The 16485-nt window shown below is 32.5% G+C and overlaps 1 protein-coding gene across 9 annotated transcripts in view; it reads right to left on the bottom strand.

The window, feature by feature from the left end:
- The window catches only part of LOC148605270 (protein diaphanous homolog 2-like), a 51733-nt gene that overhangs the window by 13042 nt on the left and 22206 nt on the right, over positions 1-16485 (bottom strand). For 6 of the 9 annotated variants that reach the window (XM_088550129.1, XM_088550127.1, XM_088550132.1 and 3 more), the window contains exons 5-18: positions 15448-15516; positions 14410-14473; positions 13411-13544; positions 12145-12364; positions 10575-10693; positions 9450-9566; positions 8139-8257; positions 7269-7438; positions 6652-6735; positions 4348-4767; positions 3766-3880; positions 2132-2224; positions 1004-1200; positions 187-273 (exon numbers count right to left, since the gene is read on the bottom strand). In XM_088550129.1, the coding sequence (XP_088406255.1) occupies positions 187-273; positions 1004-1200; positions 2132-2224; positions 3766-3880; positions 4348-4767; positions 6652-6735; positions 7269-7438; positions 8139-8257; positions 9450-9566; positions 10575-10693; positions 12145-12364; positions 13411-13544; positions 14410-14473; positions 15448-15516 (2008 nt within the window). The remainder of the gene's footprint in view (positions 1-186; positions 274-1003; positions 1201-2131; positions 2225-3765; positions 3881-4347; positions 4768-6651; positions 6736-7268; positions 7439-8138; positions 8258-9449; positions 9567-10574; positions 10694-12144; positions 12365-13410; positions 13545-14409; positions 14474-15447; positions 15517-16485) is intronic. The other 3 variants (XM_088550131.1, XM_088550130.1, XM_088550135.1) reach the window with 1 other exon arrangement.

Below are 16485 nucleotides of genomic sequence, written 5' to 3'. Positions count from 1 at the left end.
TGTGATTTGACTTTCCATATACCCATTGAATAGGTCACTTATAACAGAAATTGAGTATCTATGGACGATGACGATCACAACAATAGCATGATACCATTATACAACCACAAATTTTTTTTGCGGTTGTGTAAAAAAAAATTTCTTGTATTCTTTTTCCAGTTACTGTTTCTAACTAGGTATACTCACAGGTTTAATATCTTGCACCATATCCGGGAACTGCATTTTGAATAACATTGACTTCAATCTTGGTGAAATACGCTTTATACTGCACATCTGAAAAATACAGCAAGGATAGTTGTAATTTGGAAACATATTATGCATGTTCTCATATAATGCATAGGTAAACTGTAATTTTAAAATTGACTTGCTTGTTTTTTCATCTGTACATAAAAGCAAGATTTTCTCCCATTATTCAAGAATAAAAATATTCCAAATGACTGTAAATGGAGACTCATCCCAAAATCTTTGATAAACATTTTTCAACAGTTGAATATGACAGAAGGTTTGAAACACGAAAGGCCCAAAATCATGGTGTCAGAAATAACGCACGTAATTTGGAAGTTATTATTTGAACTTGAAATGCAGGTGCAGAGTGGGTGTTCTAGAAAGTCCTCCACACTCAGGCAAGTTGAGACATCACACATAAAAAAATACATACTGTGAAAGTACTTTAATATGTGGATAACAATTTTCATGGATTAGGGAAGAAACTCAAGTTCATAAATTCTTGAATACATGGTTTTGAGGTTTTCAGTATTCACATCAACGGAAATCTCCATTTCTTGGGAAACCAAATTTTGTGGTTTAGCATACCCACGAAAACTACAAAAATTGGTTCCCCACAAATAAAAGTACTTTAACAGTAGTATGGCATCATCAATAGTCATTATTTAAGTACAAATAGCTCTGTCTGTAGCTATGCCTAAAATCATATTAATACTACATGCTATCTACTCAGTTTGAATTTTTTACACATTTTAAACCAAAGCGTCATTTAACTCACAGTAACAGCAAACTGTTCCGGTTCAGCTAAGTCATTATACTGGTCTGACAGCTTCTCTATCTGTTTCATCTGTTCAGGCTCTGGCATGTATCGTATCAAATTCTCTAAGATGGATGATGACAAGTTCTCCTCATCTACCTCCACAATTCTTCTTTTAATTTCCTTATATGGAACTTTAATTGATCCCAGCAGTATAGCTGAAAATCAAAAATACAAGTATTATATTATGAATGAGGGGAAATATGTTCTTTAAGCCACAGACCAAAGAATCAAAGCAAGACTTATCATCAGCTTATTTAAGCAAACATAATGTTAAATGCTTCCCAAAAATTTGAAATTTAAAGAGTACCAGTATATTGTGACCATCAATGCTAATCTGAACAGTAATAAAATTCCTCTCAGCATTCAGGAGTCAATGCACAAAATTTGTAAAGACAGACAGTTGGATAGTAGTTTCTCCCATTCTAAGCCGGTGATTAAAAATGCATGTGACTTTTTAGCCACCGGGCTAAATTACTCTGAGAATTTTCCTGCCATTTTACATTTTCCAATTTTCTACAGACTTCATGGAAGAAACAGATTCTCCTCCAATGCTCTCAAGGATTACAAGATTTCTCCATTCTACATAGTTAAATTTTAGATTTAACCCACTTGCTGAAGCTCGTGGGTTAAAATCTAAAATTTAAGCACCTTGAGTGGAGAAATCTTGTAATTCCCTCCTGACTGAAAAAGAATCTATATATACCCTTGAATATTTATCAAACAGGCACATAAAAACCATTATATTTCTTGTACAAATCATAACGTGTCAATACTTGGGTCATACAAATACTGAAGTAATAGACAATTCTAAAATAACTTTTTTTTTTTAATTTCATAGATTTGGCACGGATTGCTACATAAAGTAGTAGGTACTGTAAATGTATTAAATTTCGCAGTCGCTAATTTTTGTGGATTATGTCAAGTAAACATATTTGCGGGTATTAATTTTCTTGGGTTTCAAAAAAAGTGGTTAGCATTACATTATATAGCCTTAAAAATCAATTTGGCAGGTACTGTTTTTGTAGTTTTCTGTCCACCGCGAAAATAGTGAAAATTGGTACACCACAAAAATTTTACAGTACTTACATAGATTCTGAGCAGCTTTAGGATCCAGGACTTTCAATTCTTTCGTCTTCTTTGCTGGCTTGTCTGTAGCATGAGCTGTACTTTCTTTCTTGGCTGAAAAAAAAAAAAAAAAATGTCACTACAGACCTGATTCTACAAGGTCAAAAAACAAAGTGGAAATTGGCAAAACAGAAGTATATAGTCAAGCAAAAAAGAATCACAACAGTAAAATCACTGCTCTGTTTATAAATAACAAGGATTTTACAGAGTTGTGAAATCTTTGAAGATCTTTCATGATAAGTAACTAAAGTAACTAAAATCATACATACAAAGTAACAAAAGTAAATGAGCAACTCGGACTCCACTAAAAAACTGGGAGCATGGACCAGGTGCATCGGTAGGGTAAGCGTCCTCTGCTTTTCTAGAAACACCCGCCGAGTTGATCATAAAAAGTCAAGTCCGGGGTAGACAAACAAGGAAAGGTGAAATATGACCCGAGAAGACATGCAGGGGTCTAATTGGTCGTTTTTGAGGTAGTAGCATTTGAAATTTTGGCGGGAAAAGGATATCTCTTGATTTCAAATTTAAAAAAAAAAAAAAAACAACAAATAACATTCTAATGTGCATCATATCAAATTATGTAAAGAAAAGTGGGGGTCATTGGGTAAAAAATATTAATGCTATGAAATGGATAAAACCAGAGGAGTTTGAAAATTTGACAAAAAGCTTGATCATGGTCAGCAAACAACCTTAAAGAGGAAGAAAACAATGTCTGCATTAACATGCATTGGTTTCTTACTCATAATTCCAACAGTTCAGTGTTTCAGGGTATTTATTTTATTTCTTTACTGAAACAACACAAGGTCAATGCTTCAGTTTTTTGTACAGTCGAGGTTGCCTATTTATTTTCAGTTTTTTGGGTTTTTTTTATTTTAATTTAATTTTAATTTGTTTGTATATGTTTTCTTTATTTTTTACTAACTAAACTAACAATTAACTACACTTAAGCATTTTTTTTTGTAAAAAATTGTATGTCTCCCCCTGTTTCAAAGTTCAGAGGATATAACTCCCACAAAATTCAATAGATCATTAGTTTCTTGTAATATGCACAACTACATCCTTACAACCTATAAAGTTTCTTGAAATTTGGTGCAGTAGTTTCCACAAAGTTGCAATTAGTTAAGGAGGTAGACCTGGGGAAAGGGACATAACTCTTACAAATCATTGGAACGTTTGAATTCAGCATTTTACATCAATTTCATGTAAGCATCAAAGTAACTTGGACTGATTTCATTCTGTTTCAAATGAAACCTTGAAAGACTTTAATGAAATTGAATGTGATACAAATATATCACTGATTTCATGAGTTATGTCCCTTACCCTAGGTCTACCTCTGTAAGTGTGACATACAGATGGTCAGTACAAAAACAATATGTCTTCCCACAAAAGTGGGGGATACATAATGTCAACTTATACTAAATGATGACTTTCAAATTATTTATTACAGTTTTAAAAATTTTCCTCTTTTCTCACATCATTAAATATAAAGCTAGGTCAAGAAGAACCTTCTACGAAGATAAGATCAAGAGGAATCTGCCGTGAAGATACATGTACAGTGTAAATGAAATCATAAAAAAGTACGGAAACCAGAATACCTTTGACCTGAACCCCAAAGTTATCCATCAATCCTTGGAAGAGAGATTCATCCTCATAGTCTTCTTCGTGAACTTTGACCCAGAAAGAATCCTTCTCCAGTTTCTTTGCTTGAACCTGTATCAAAAGGCAAAGTTAAGTAAACTGAACATGTATATGATGGAAAGTTTTATTAAGTCAGAAAATTTATATACTGTTAAAGTACTTTTATTTATCAATATCAATTTCTGTGGTTTATCAAAATTATGCTTGTTTATGGGTTTTAGAATACGTGAATTTAATAAAACAACAAATCTCAATTTTCATTTGTGTTTGTTGTCATTCCAAAACCACTAAAATTAATACTCAAAAATAAAATGAGTTGGTGGGGCTTGAATAGAATAAATAAACATCTTCTCCCTTTCTTCCTGCATTTGAATTCTAATATATATCTATCCAAAAAAATCAGAAAAAAATTTTAAAGTTAAAGGTACATATAGCTTATAAACCCTCAAAGTATTTTTGAGACATCATGCCATATGTGGACAAGCACTATTTCATAACATATTCATCAAAAGAATAATAGTCATGTCTTCTCAACCTACCTGATTCCAATTTAGACGTTTGGTCTGTATGAGAGGCTGGTATTTTCTTTTCTTTATACCATATGGAAGCCCAGAGGAAGTAGGTGCTGATGGAGGACTCATAAGACCTGGAGGAGGTGGAGGTGCCCCAGGAGCTCCTGGTGGTCTGGGTACTCCCCCCATTCCTGGGGGAGGGGGTGGTGGTGGTACACCTCCTGGCAATGGTGGAGGCGGGGGAACACCTCCACCGCCAGGGAACGGAGGTGGGGGTGGTGGGGGAGGTCCACCTCCTCCAGGGAATGGCGGAGGTGGGGGTGGTGGAGGTGGTACTGGTCCACCCCCTGGTACAGGTGGTGGGGGAGGGGGAACTGGTGCTCCTGGTCCTGCCCCTCCTCCTACAGCTCCTGTAGCTACTATTTGGCTACCAATACCCTGTTTTATCTACAAAAAGAAAACAAAAATCATAGATTTAAAAAATAACAAATGCTAATAGAATGTGGTATAAGAACAGCTTCTTTCAAGCCAATTAACCAAAAGACTGGTACACAAAATACATTCATGTCCATCAAAATCAATATTTTGACCTTTTTCAGCATTTACCTCTATCATCTAAAAAAAGCTTTAAGACCACAATATTGCTTAAAAAAAAACAGTTCGGTGGTCAGTAAACTGTTTTTCGTAAAATTGATATGTACATAATCAATGTTTGTGGTTAAAAACAATTGCTTCCTTCAGTAAACTCAACTTCAATTTTTGTTAGCAAAAAAAATATACTTCAAATATAACAGCCAAACAAAACCAAGTTAAACTTTTAACTTCACTGACAATAATGATTTAAGTAGTTAATATTAAAAATAAAATCTCTGCTACTATACTTCTAGAAGTTACTTCAACTAGGGCATATTTTTCATAGAGGATTAATCTGAAATATCTTTTAAACCACCTTATTATGTATGTTAACATCTATTAAAAATCTGCAGTAAGAAGTAAACTAAGCAGAACTGACCATAAGATTCAGCAAGTTTTTTTCTAAGGTTACAGATTTTTTTAAGTAAGCTATAAGGGTAGTTGTATATTCATGTAAGATAGTATTCAAACAGAGTTCTCAAGTTTTAGGGATCAGTTTTATTCTACAAGAAAACTAAGGTGTTCAAACACTATCCAGTGATTTAGAATTTCAAAAGCTATTCAAGAATCATAAATGTTTTTTTTCTTGATGTCTTGCAGTCTTCAGTGTAAGCAGTATTTGAATATCAACAGAGTGGCCCAAAACTTCCAATATAGTAAAAACATGCTTGTTCAATGGAGTAGTGGATAAATCTGATGACGGATAATTGAGAAGACTTCATGAATTGTATTTAAGTGTAAGTTCTTGTAAGAATCAGGCAAAATGGGAAAAATCAGTAACATGCATGTCAACACCCCACTGATCATACAATATATTATCATTCAAGGATATTATTTTTATTTGAAAAAAAACATTATGTGATCTCTGCATCACTGGCTTTGCTCAGAAATCTTTCAATAGAATGTTAGAAAAATGAGGTTTTTGACATAGTTATGTGCCCTTGAAACTTTCATTTTAGTGCATTCCAATGGAATTATAACTCAATGCACCAACATTATATGGAAAATATTGTTTTCTCTCCTTGATTCTGATAGTGCAGTTAGTCAAATTACACATCAAAATCATGGGTTTTTTATTACAATGTTTCACCCACTGCCTGATTCTTACAGAGACTGAAACTTAAAAGTTTCCAATATTATCTTTTTTCGAGACAGTGATATAGAGTTATCTCCCCTAAACCTTTTATGTTACTACAAAAACTTTCCATAACTTTTATCCCTTTATACTATTCTAACATTTTTTTTTATATTCATAAAAAATAGGGAATAAATTTTAGCATTTTAATTTCAAATCAACCATCGTTAGTACTTTTTAAAATAAAAAAATTCAAGTACACTAAATATTTGAGATGTTAACAATAATACACAAATTAAATGCTATTGAAATGACACAAATTGTTGTGAACAGCACACAATTTTTGCAAAATGAAGGGATGACTTTATAAGATTGTCAAACAAAGCAAAAATTGGTAAAATCGGAAATAAATAAACAATAAAAAAAAAGAATCATAACAGGAAAATCAGGATTTCAATTAGAAGAAATTCAACAAAAAAGTGGAAAATTATCATCCCTTATAATGTAAAATTTAGGATTAAATATGATCTGAAATAGCATACAAATTCAACAAGCAAGGTAAAATAATAAATCTATCCACCATCAAGGTGACAAAAGATGAGAATGTATCGACCACACTATACCTCCTGAACATCGGTAGGTGAGCAATCCATGGTGCTAAAACCTGGCTGAATGCCTGAGGCAACAGCCGTTAAATACATTTTTTCCTGTTAAATTCAATAGAAAATAACACTTTCAATAACAACAAGTGTAAGATTTGCTGTTGTTTTAAAAGACATATTTCATTTTTTATTTCACTATTTTACACTAGCAGGGTCCAGTTCCATAAATAAATTCTCAAATTGAGACTTTCCTCAAGTGCTTGAGTTTTCCTAAAATCTTCATTTTCAAGCGATCTGATTAGTTGGAATTTGAGTTGAGGAAGGATTTGGGGAAAATCTCAATTTAATTGCTTTTATGAAACAGGCCCTGATATTAAGCAATATAGCCTAGAACTGTCAGATCAGGGCCCGGTTTCATAAAAAGTCTCAAATTGAGATTTTCTTCAAATCCATCTGCAAGTCATTTTCAGAAAGTCATTTAAAATGGGTCAACTAATTATGAAAAAAAAATATTAGACGTTAACAGTTAATTATTGGATAGGGATCATTCTTTGTAAAGAAAAGGATTCAACTACTGTTCATGAAAATGGTTCCTAATAAATAATATATCTTCTAGATATTTTGAAACAGAAGTCTACCTTTTCTTTCATAACAGCTATTTCTTCCTCATACTTCTTGACTTTATCTTCCAGAGTCATGGCCTTGGCTTCCGACTCTTGTTTGGCAGTAATGGCAGTCTCCAACTTAGAACTTATTTCTACAATGCTGACCTCTGCATCTTCTACCCGAGATTTCTCATGTAATGAACCTGTAATGAAGAATAAAATTTTGCCCTGTCTAAAGATCATGCAGAGTGCCAATCATGTATACCTGCTGTGAAGGTACCTTTATTCTTGGGTACTGTAAACTGTGAAATTTTTGCAGCAGTTATATTTTTGCTATTTCCATTCGAGTTGTAATGCAAATTAAACAGTTGTGATTATTTTCTTTGAAGATTTATAATAGGATTTGAAAAACAATCAAGAATGCAAAAGAAGATTGATATCAGAAACTGTAAAACATCATGTTTCATTGTACATGTACCTTGAAATTTCATGAGTAAAATGTATCTTAGACTTCTACGAAAATTTTACATCATGATGTGAATTTGAATTCATAGACTGACCACACGACAAAAAATATAAAAATTGGTAACTAATGAATGTGTTTGGTCTTTAATCTTCAATAACCCAGATGTATTTGATAGACCCATTAAATAATCTCTGCAAAACCATTTTCCTACAAATGTTGTACATATATATTATGAGATATTTAAAAAGTTATGGTGAAAAATAATGTAAAAATTTTGTTGGCTAATAAATCATTTGCTTTTACAAAACTTTGCAATAGAATTTGCCGAACTCAGAAAGAAATGTCTCTAAATGAGCCTTTGTCAGTTTGTCCCGAGGTATGCAAATGAATGTTCAATTATCATTTCATGTGAAAGAAACATTCATAGCTTAACTTACTTAACAATGGTTCGACATCAATATCAAATCGTTTCGTATGTCTAAAATCAGGATCAACACCCGCCCTGTGTAAAACTATCTGTGTGATACATTCCTCTATTAATTTGTAATACTGAGGCCTGAAAATAAAAATGAGCCAGTTAAGGAGATAGACCTACAGTAAGGGGCACAACTCTTACAAATCATTGGAACGTTTGTATTCACCTAGGTAGGCTTTGGTGAAATTGAATATCATACAAACATATCACAGATTTCAAGAGTTATGTCCCTTACTCTGGGTCTGCCTCCTTAAAATATCATTCAAAGTTATAACAACTACATATAGATTCTCTTTCAGTAATGACTGGTTTAAATAAATTCTCCACTCATATGGTAAAATGGCAATTTTCAACATGCAAGCTTTAGTGAGCATGTTAAAATCTCAATTTCATTATGGAAAGTGGAGTAAAATCATCTATATTAAGAATATGCTTAAGGAGAATTGATTTCTTCAATGAAATCTGTAGAAACTTTGGATAATGTAAAAAGGAGGGAAAACATACAATGAAATTAAATTATCGCCTAGTGGTTAAAGGTCACTTGCATTTTTAAAAACTGGCTTAGAATGAGAAAAATGATAATTAAATGCTTTAAATATTACTTATAATTAGTAAGGTAAATTTTAAAGTATGTTACTCTTTAAAAAAATGTAATTATTTGACCATATCATCCCAATAGCGTAAATTGGTAAATTTTGGATGATTTTTATATGTTGACGTACTTAGTGCCTGTCTTAAAACTGCCAAAATTAAACGACTCAAAAATCATGACTGCTAGAATTATCAATGAAAATTTTTAGCAACAACCAAAATAAAACACCCATATTGTGGGAGAAGACCACCAAAATATCACAATTAATGGTACATGTACCATCTTAGCAATACAACCCACTGATCAAGTCTAAACTGATAACCTTTTCCAATATTTTGTAAAAACAAACACTGAATGATACTAATTCAAAACCTAAGGGAAAAAGGTTTTCTTATATGGTGAAAGAGAGTCCTTTTTTCAACTTCATTAAATTCAAAGATCAGCAGGCTTAAAATGCCTTAATTAAAGTTTTAAACAGTACAGTGCATGGTATACAAATTATCTACCTTTGAAATGCCTGTAAAATGCCAGTTTTGAGAAACTAAACTATTATTTCCCAAAAATAACTATTTTGTGAATACAAACAGTATTCTTCATATTGGTATTTAGTTGTTGCTAATTTTTCCCCAAATTACTTGACAGGAGGGTACCCAGTGATACAAACAACTAAGTTATACCAACCTCGCATATGAATCATCACGTATAATGAGTAAATGCTGTAGTATTGACAGGAAGTAAGGTTCTGACACTGTATCCTTCGTCGTATTTAATATAAGGTCAAAACACTGGCGAGGATCCCTGATATTTAGGTAAGGAATACACTTCATGACTAATCCTTTTCTTATTTCAAACTATAGACTCTATAGTTCAAAGATTGAAAGCATGATATTTATCGTTACAAAAATTTCAGCATGAGCATCATGTGACCCATGCATAGATAATAAAGAAAAAAGGAGCAGCTGGATGTTTATCATATTTGTACAATCTCCAGTTGGAAAAATGGTTAAGGAGGTATCAAGAGGATACCCAAACTTCCACTAAGTCTCTGAACATATCTACTCATTCAAGCAGCTGACAACTATTACTATTTTAGTGGAGTCTGGGTAGCTCATTCACTTTTGATTCTTTGTTATATTGGTTATTTCATATTCTTTGTTGTGTGTGTCTATTTTCCCATTCTGTTCTTGTGTGTGTGTATTTTCCCATTCTGTTCTTGTGTGCGTCTATTTTCCCATTCTGGTTCTTGTCCTTAGAATATGTTCTTTTGATTACTCTTTAAAAAAAACTACAGTCAACATTTTGCCTAAAACAATTTTCATGTATATCAACTTAGTATTAAGTAGCACTCCAGCTAAGAATCATGCAAAATGTGGTTCATTGGTAAAAAGCCTACCTATTTTTATTTTTGATATTTTGTTTAAATTGCCATAGTAAACAGAAATTGACATTCAGTTTTTCATATAACCTGTGTTCTTAGGAAATAAAAATTACATAGAATGCACTGTAGATTTCAAAATTAAGGGAGATAACTCTGTAAATGACACTCAAATACAATAGAATCTATTGGATTTTCAATATTGATTATCTCCTAAAAGCAGGCAGATTTGAGTGAATAATTACATATTTCAAAGTATAGACCCATAAAACAACTTAATTACAAAAATAAAAATATGTAGCCTTTTTTGGGGTGTATCACATTTTTCAGATTTTGCATGATTCTTACAAAGACTACTACTTAACAATACAGATAAAACAGTGTAGCCCCTCCTTCAGAGCATGGGTATAAAAATCACTTGAAAAGGATACTCTAACTCAATATGAGTATTGTCAAAACGATGAATAAATTCATCTAAATCCTCCTCTTTATGGTCATGGAAAATTCTTAAATGGGTCTGTAATTCTTCATCTTGCTGGTTATCCATTGACTAAAAAAAGAAAATACACTAAACTGACTATATCATTATTTAAAAACTGCCAAGCAAGATTTTCATCTAAAATTTTGGCTTGGAAGCCCATAGATTAAATTTTGGTAACCAATATATATAGGTCTCTATAACCATATATATAGGTCTCTATAACCACAGTAGAAATTTAAGAAGCCAACACCAAATTTCAGGGGCCATTGAGGAGTGGGCCCTACTAATTCAAACCCTCCTGCCTACTATATATTCTGCAATACTGTAAATTCAGAAATTCTCAGACCTTTTCTTAAATTACAAAAAAATGTGACAGACTTCAGCCTGTAGTAATCAAAACTAACATTATGGAAATTAAAACATTAAGGATTCAATGTGCTAGGATTTTTCAAAATTTTAGGTTTTCAGAGTAGAACTCTAAATGAAGATTTACTTTCCCACAATTGAAGTTTGCTTTCCAAACTTAACAAATCCTTTTTAAAATTCAAGATTTCTACTTGCAAAGGGGAAAGTTAGGCATAATAATATACTTTTCCACACTAAAATTGCACTTGCCCCAGATAACAGGAAAGTGGAATGCTAGAAAACAGTAGAATGCAGGATTTTTATAAAGATCACAGTAATTAACTCACACAATAGTTTCTGAATTTACAGTACCATAAAATTCTTCCCTTTGTCATAAAAAACTAGCATGGCATTCCACAGCATTCCTTTGAAATCTTTATCCATAGTGTAGATATTTATCAAATTATTGTAAAAATGACTGTCAAAAATTTAGCAGCAAAAAAAGGATCGCTATACTATTTTATAATTTTGATTATTTTAAGATACCCTACGATTTTTTGTTTTGTTTTGTTTTTTTTTAATTCAACATTATAAAGCAATCAAGTTATTGGTCAAATGTCTATCAAAATGTATCAGTTGTTTCACAAAAAAATGCATGATACTGGGAATCAAATAACAGCATATGGACCAGTTATGTGCAAAAAATATACTATGGACCTACTATGCAAAGTTAAATCCATTTAATTTTTTCAGGTGACCAGGTCAATATATTGTTAAATGACCGAAAGTGTCATTATCTATAATCTGGTATATTGCATTTTTAATTTTTTTTTGTTAACTATATAGAAAATAAAATCAGTATGATAGGCCATACAGTTCATGTCTTGGTTCTAAGGCCATTTTTCATAAAATCAATGATGGAGGAAGCATTTATTTTTACATTTTTTAATGTCCCAGAAATGATAAAGATGCTTTTACATTGTTCCGAGACAGAAATGTTGTTAAGGGAAAAGCTTTTTCAGGATTTAATGTTACAATGGCACCCTCAAAAGACACCAGGGAGGCCTGAGAACCAAACAATTTACTTTGTGAGGCCTATGGATCTTAGAAACTGAATATTTTGTTTACATCAGAAAGTCATGAAGTAATACAAAATGTCAAACTATAATACATACACCTATCAGATCAATTAATCCAGTCCTCATAATTTCATTCCGTAAATGTAGTCTGAAATCAAGGTCATCAGGCGTACTGACAATGGCGTTGACTAGTTGTATACAAGCTACTTGCATGGGCTGGTTGTCCCGCATACCTAAACCCATGATGATTGGCACAAATCTATCCCTACCTCGGATCTCCCCACAGACTGTTATACCTTCCAAAACCTTGGCATGGCTGAAAAATATATATGTAATAAAAAAACAAGTTTTATGCTACACTTATTAGACAATACAAAGGCCCTTCTTCATATCAAAAGTATTTTATAATCTGCTACAAGCAAGACTGTGAAATTGATGTTTAACAATGAATATGCAGCACTATAATAAGTTAATTCAACTAAATCTGCCACTGATCTGCAAATTAATTTTTGGTAAGCTGCTGCAAATTAAAGGCAGGAAGCTTTTTTTTCATTCACTGAAGGCAAACTTATATCTTTAGGCATTTTTTGTTTAAATTCATGTCCTAAGTGTGATGCTATATATCTTCAGATATTGCCATGGTAAATACATCTTTGTTGTTCCTAAAACCTTTGCCCCGTGCAGGTCCGGGTGTTAAAAGAATAGGCCTGCAGCAGCACTAAGCTTGTCGTAAGAGGAAAAATAGTGCTCAGAACCCTAGCTGGGGGCTAGGGCGGGCTAGGGCGCTCTGCCCACAGAGCAACTGGGATGTGTGCCCCAGGTGGTGGAATGGGGTACCCCTGGCGTGTTACATGCTGGGGTTGTCAGGCTATAATACAGAAAACCTGACCGCAAACCATAGTGGTGCACCGTGTTGGGAAAGATGTCACGTTCCTCGCACGTTAAAGAACCCTACTGTGGTATTATCCCGGAGTAGGAACCATAGGGCTCCGCCACAGGAGGCTAAATTGCCCGACCCTACCCACCTCTCCCTATTTCCAGTGGCAATCAAAATTTGTCGACCCCATTGTCCTAGTGTTCCATCCCCTTTTCATTTCATCATCATTTCGAAATGTTGATTTTGTCATCCATTTCATGTTCATCGTCTGAATATAGCTGAAATATTGCTGCTCTGACGTTAAACCCCAACAAACAAACAAACCTAAAATCTTTGAATTTTCTGGACTTTTCTAGGATATATTATCAATATTCCAGAGTTAATTGGTTTTATGATCATGCAGGGTCTTTTTAACTATCTATTATTTTGTAAAAACTATGCAGTGCTCTAAATCTGTCTTCTTTTACACACTAGAACCAACTTACCCATCTGGAGGTACTATACTGATGGCAGCCAGTAATCTGACAGCTTCTAACATCGTGTTAGGATCAGAAGGATCTACAGTTCTGGATAATATTGTAAGAGCTTCTTCATGCCCTATCATTTCCATTAAACCAAACTGCAAGTCGAAGGAAGATAATTGTAAAGGCTGTGTCTAGTGTGTTTCTTGTACTTGCACTGTGTATTGAATATCTATCTGCACCTTTACATCATTTTTCAGTTGTACCTACCCTGATATTTTCTATTTCAAGCTAGATGCTGAAAAAATATTGTCAACATCCAATGACAATCTTACGTCAAATCACCTGTCATGTCATGTAAACTGATAAACAGAATAAACTCAGTTTTCAATGTCTCTGCAAGATATCACATTTTGACCTATTGGGCTTACTGTGATAATTTCTGCCTGGACTTCAAACCTGCAGTTTCTATATCTAAATGTTTTGTTGTCAACATTTTTCTACTATCCTTACTGCCTGTAATCATGGTAATTTTCTATCTCAGACACTCTCACGATACTAAGAAAAATCAAGTTTCTAATAAATATATAGCGATACAACCTCAGCTTCGTATATCTCAACAGAACACCACACCTCATCCTATCAGGTCTGCTGTGATATTTTTGGTCTTGATTTCAAAATGGCTATATGCACACTTTTAATCATTATATTTGAATATGTAGTTCACAACTGTCATGGCACTTGAGTTTTAATATCAAGTTTGAGCCTGATTGCTGTCAGATCAACTCACAATCTCTCAAACTTGTTTAAAAAAGTGAAGCATGAATTTTCAAACGGGACATTCCGTTTTTCATTTAATAGCATCCATACTACTGACATGTAGGTTGGAAATTTAAAAGTAGCAATAATGACACTTACATTTCAAAATGGTCATAAAAATATAAAACTAACTATTTTTCTTTCTTCATTTCTAGAGAAGCTCTTTATAAATTATTCGACAGTTTTTCCTTGCACAATAATCACCTTATTATTCATAAATGCTTTGAGACATCTCACACATTCATATGTACTTCTTCTTTCCGTTTTTCTGAAAGATAGGGGAAAAAAAAACATTTTGTATTCAAGTTGAGGGAATAAATAATTAAGAGCAAAACTTATGAAGTAATTCATAAATTTATCTTATTTCATTTTATATCTATAAGAATGTTTAGAAACTTGTAACATTTTTCTATTGTTTTTACCATCTGATATTTTTCTCTTTCAGCTCAGGCTATTGTTGTGATATTAAAAATATCATCAATCATCAACTTTCAAAGTTACAAAATTATTTTGTACAAACAGTGATGTTCCTTTTAAAAAAAACACGAACTTCATACAGAACGTTGATACACAACAGCACCCCCAAACTGTTTACATTGTATGACCCATCTATATTAAGCCAGACCGAATTTGAAATAAATCCATCCGTTGAAAGCCAAGATAAGTATGACGAAATTTGACAGACAATGTGATTCCAATATACCATCCACTCGTTTAATGTGGGTATAATATAACAACATAAGTAGACATATTTACACTTGTGGACGCCATTGACGAAAATAATACATTTTTCGGTTGTTTTCTTACTGAATTCTCCTTCAACTTAAAGATAAATGACATCACAATTTAAAATTACATTGTATCATAGACATCAAAAGGTCAAAAAGACAAATCTGGGGTCATTCAGAGCAAAATGACAAGTGTGAATTAATGTATTGAAATGTAATGGGACATCGCAAGTTTCTTTGATGAGCTTATTATGGTATTTTCCAATCTAGATTTCAAAAATTATTGTCATTTTAAACTTTTTTCCACAAATTCCATTAGCAACATTGCCAAAGGATCTAATATGATAAAAACTAGAAGAAAAATATTAAAGGTAGGTATTTTTTTTTACATATTCCATTTATCAACATATACAATACCATCTCTAAGGCATAGTTGCTAATAATTTGTGTTGTCACCTAGAAAAAATTTAATTATTTTTTTTATTTAAAACTTTTTACTATTGAGAATACTTACGAATCACAACAATATGTCAAGTTCCTTAAAATTCCATTAAAACCTGCAACTCCAAACTCCTGTACCCAGCTGTAAAATAAAAACCCAGTATAATATATAACAATTGTTTGATCTTGGAATAAGACAAACCTACATTAATTCCTCTGACAATCTTCTACCAACGTAGTAAACCTCTATAAACCCACTCTTTTTTTATGCTCATATATGTTTCACAAAAATTATCTTAATTTACAAGTTTAAGCAATTATTTGAGCCTATTTGTAGTTTATTGTATTTTACCCACATCACATATAATGTAAATAAAGCAAATAGTGTTGTTTCTTGGTATTTCCTTGTTAGCTTTATGTTGCTATCTTTTTTTAATATTACTTGATATGTACAGCTTCCATATTGTTGTTCAAAATTTATATTCAATGTCACTAAGTACTTCTCAGTCTAAGAATCGGGCAAAATGTATATAAGGGTGTGGCACATGAAGGAAAAAAAACCACAGATTTTATTGCATTAACCAAGTATTTATACCTGATAACCTGCAGAAATAACCATCAAAGTGTTTGTAAAGTTCGCCTTTTTAAGATATTGATAGGTCAAATTCATTTAAAATGCACTATGAAAAAATGGCAGGAAAATTTTCATTCACTTTTTCCTGATATAAGCAGTCAAAAAAAATTGGTTTCAAAGATGCTTCAGGATAAATTTAAATAGCTTTTCAGTTGTTTTCTAGATGTATTGAATATATTTTTGCGGCAAAAAAAGACCAAACTGAGAATAATGATTTGCAACACATTGCCTGATTCTTACACAGAATGGCACTTAAATCATAGTTTCAAATATATGTAAAGATCAGTAAAAACATGATATATCAATAGGAGTAGAAAATTTGAATTACTTTACTGAAATAGTAATAAAATAATGGACAATTTTGCACCTAACAAATTTGAATAACATTTTTTACAAATTTTAAAGCCCAGTCAATTCAGTTTAACATTTACACAAGGCTACCTTCTACAGATAGCACAGAAATGTATAACTATATTT

The sequence above is a fragment of the Perna viridis genome, chromosome 10, assembly GCF_037379345.1.
Source record: "Perna viridis isolate PV_CMFRI_1.1 ecotype Kerala chromosome 10, ASM3737934v1, whole genome shotgun sequence".
In the NCBI taxonomy this organism is placed as follows: domain Eukaryota; kingdom Metazoa; phylum Mollusca; class Bivalvia; order Mytilida; family Mytilidae; genus Perna; species Perna viridis.
This window is presented reverse-complemented; position numbering and strand designations above follow the sequence as displayed.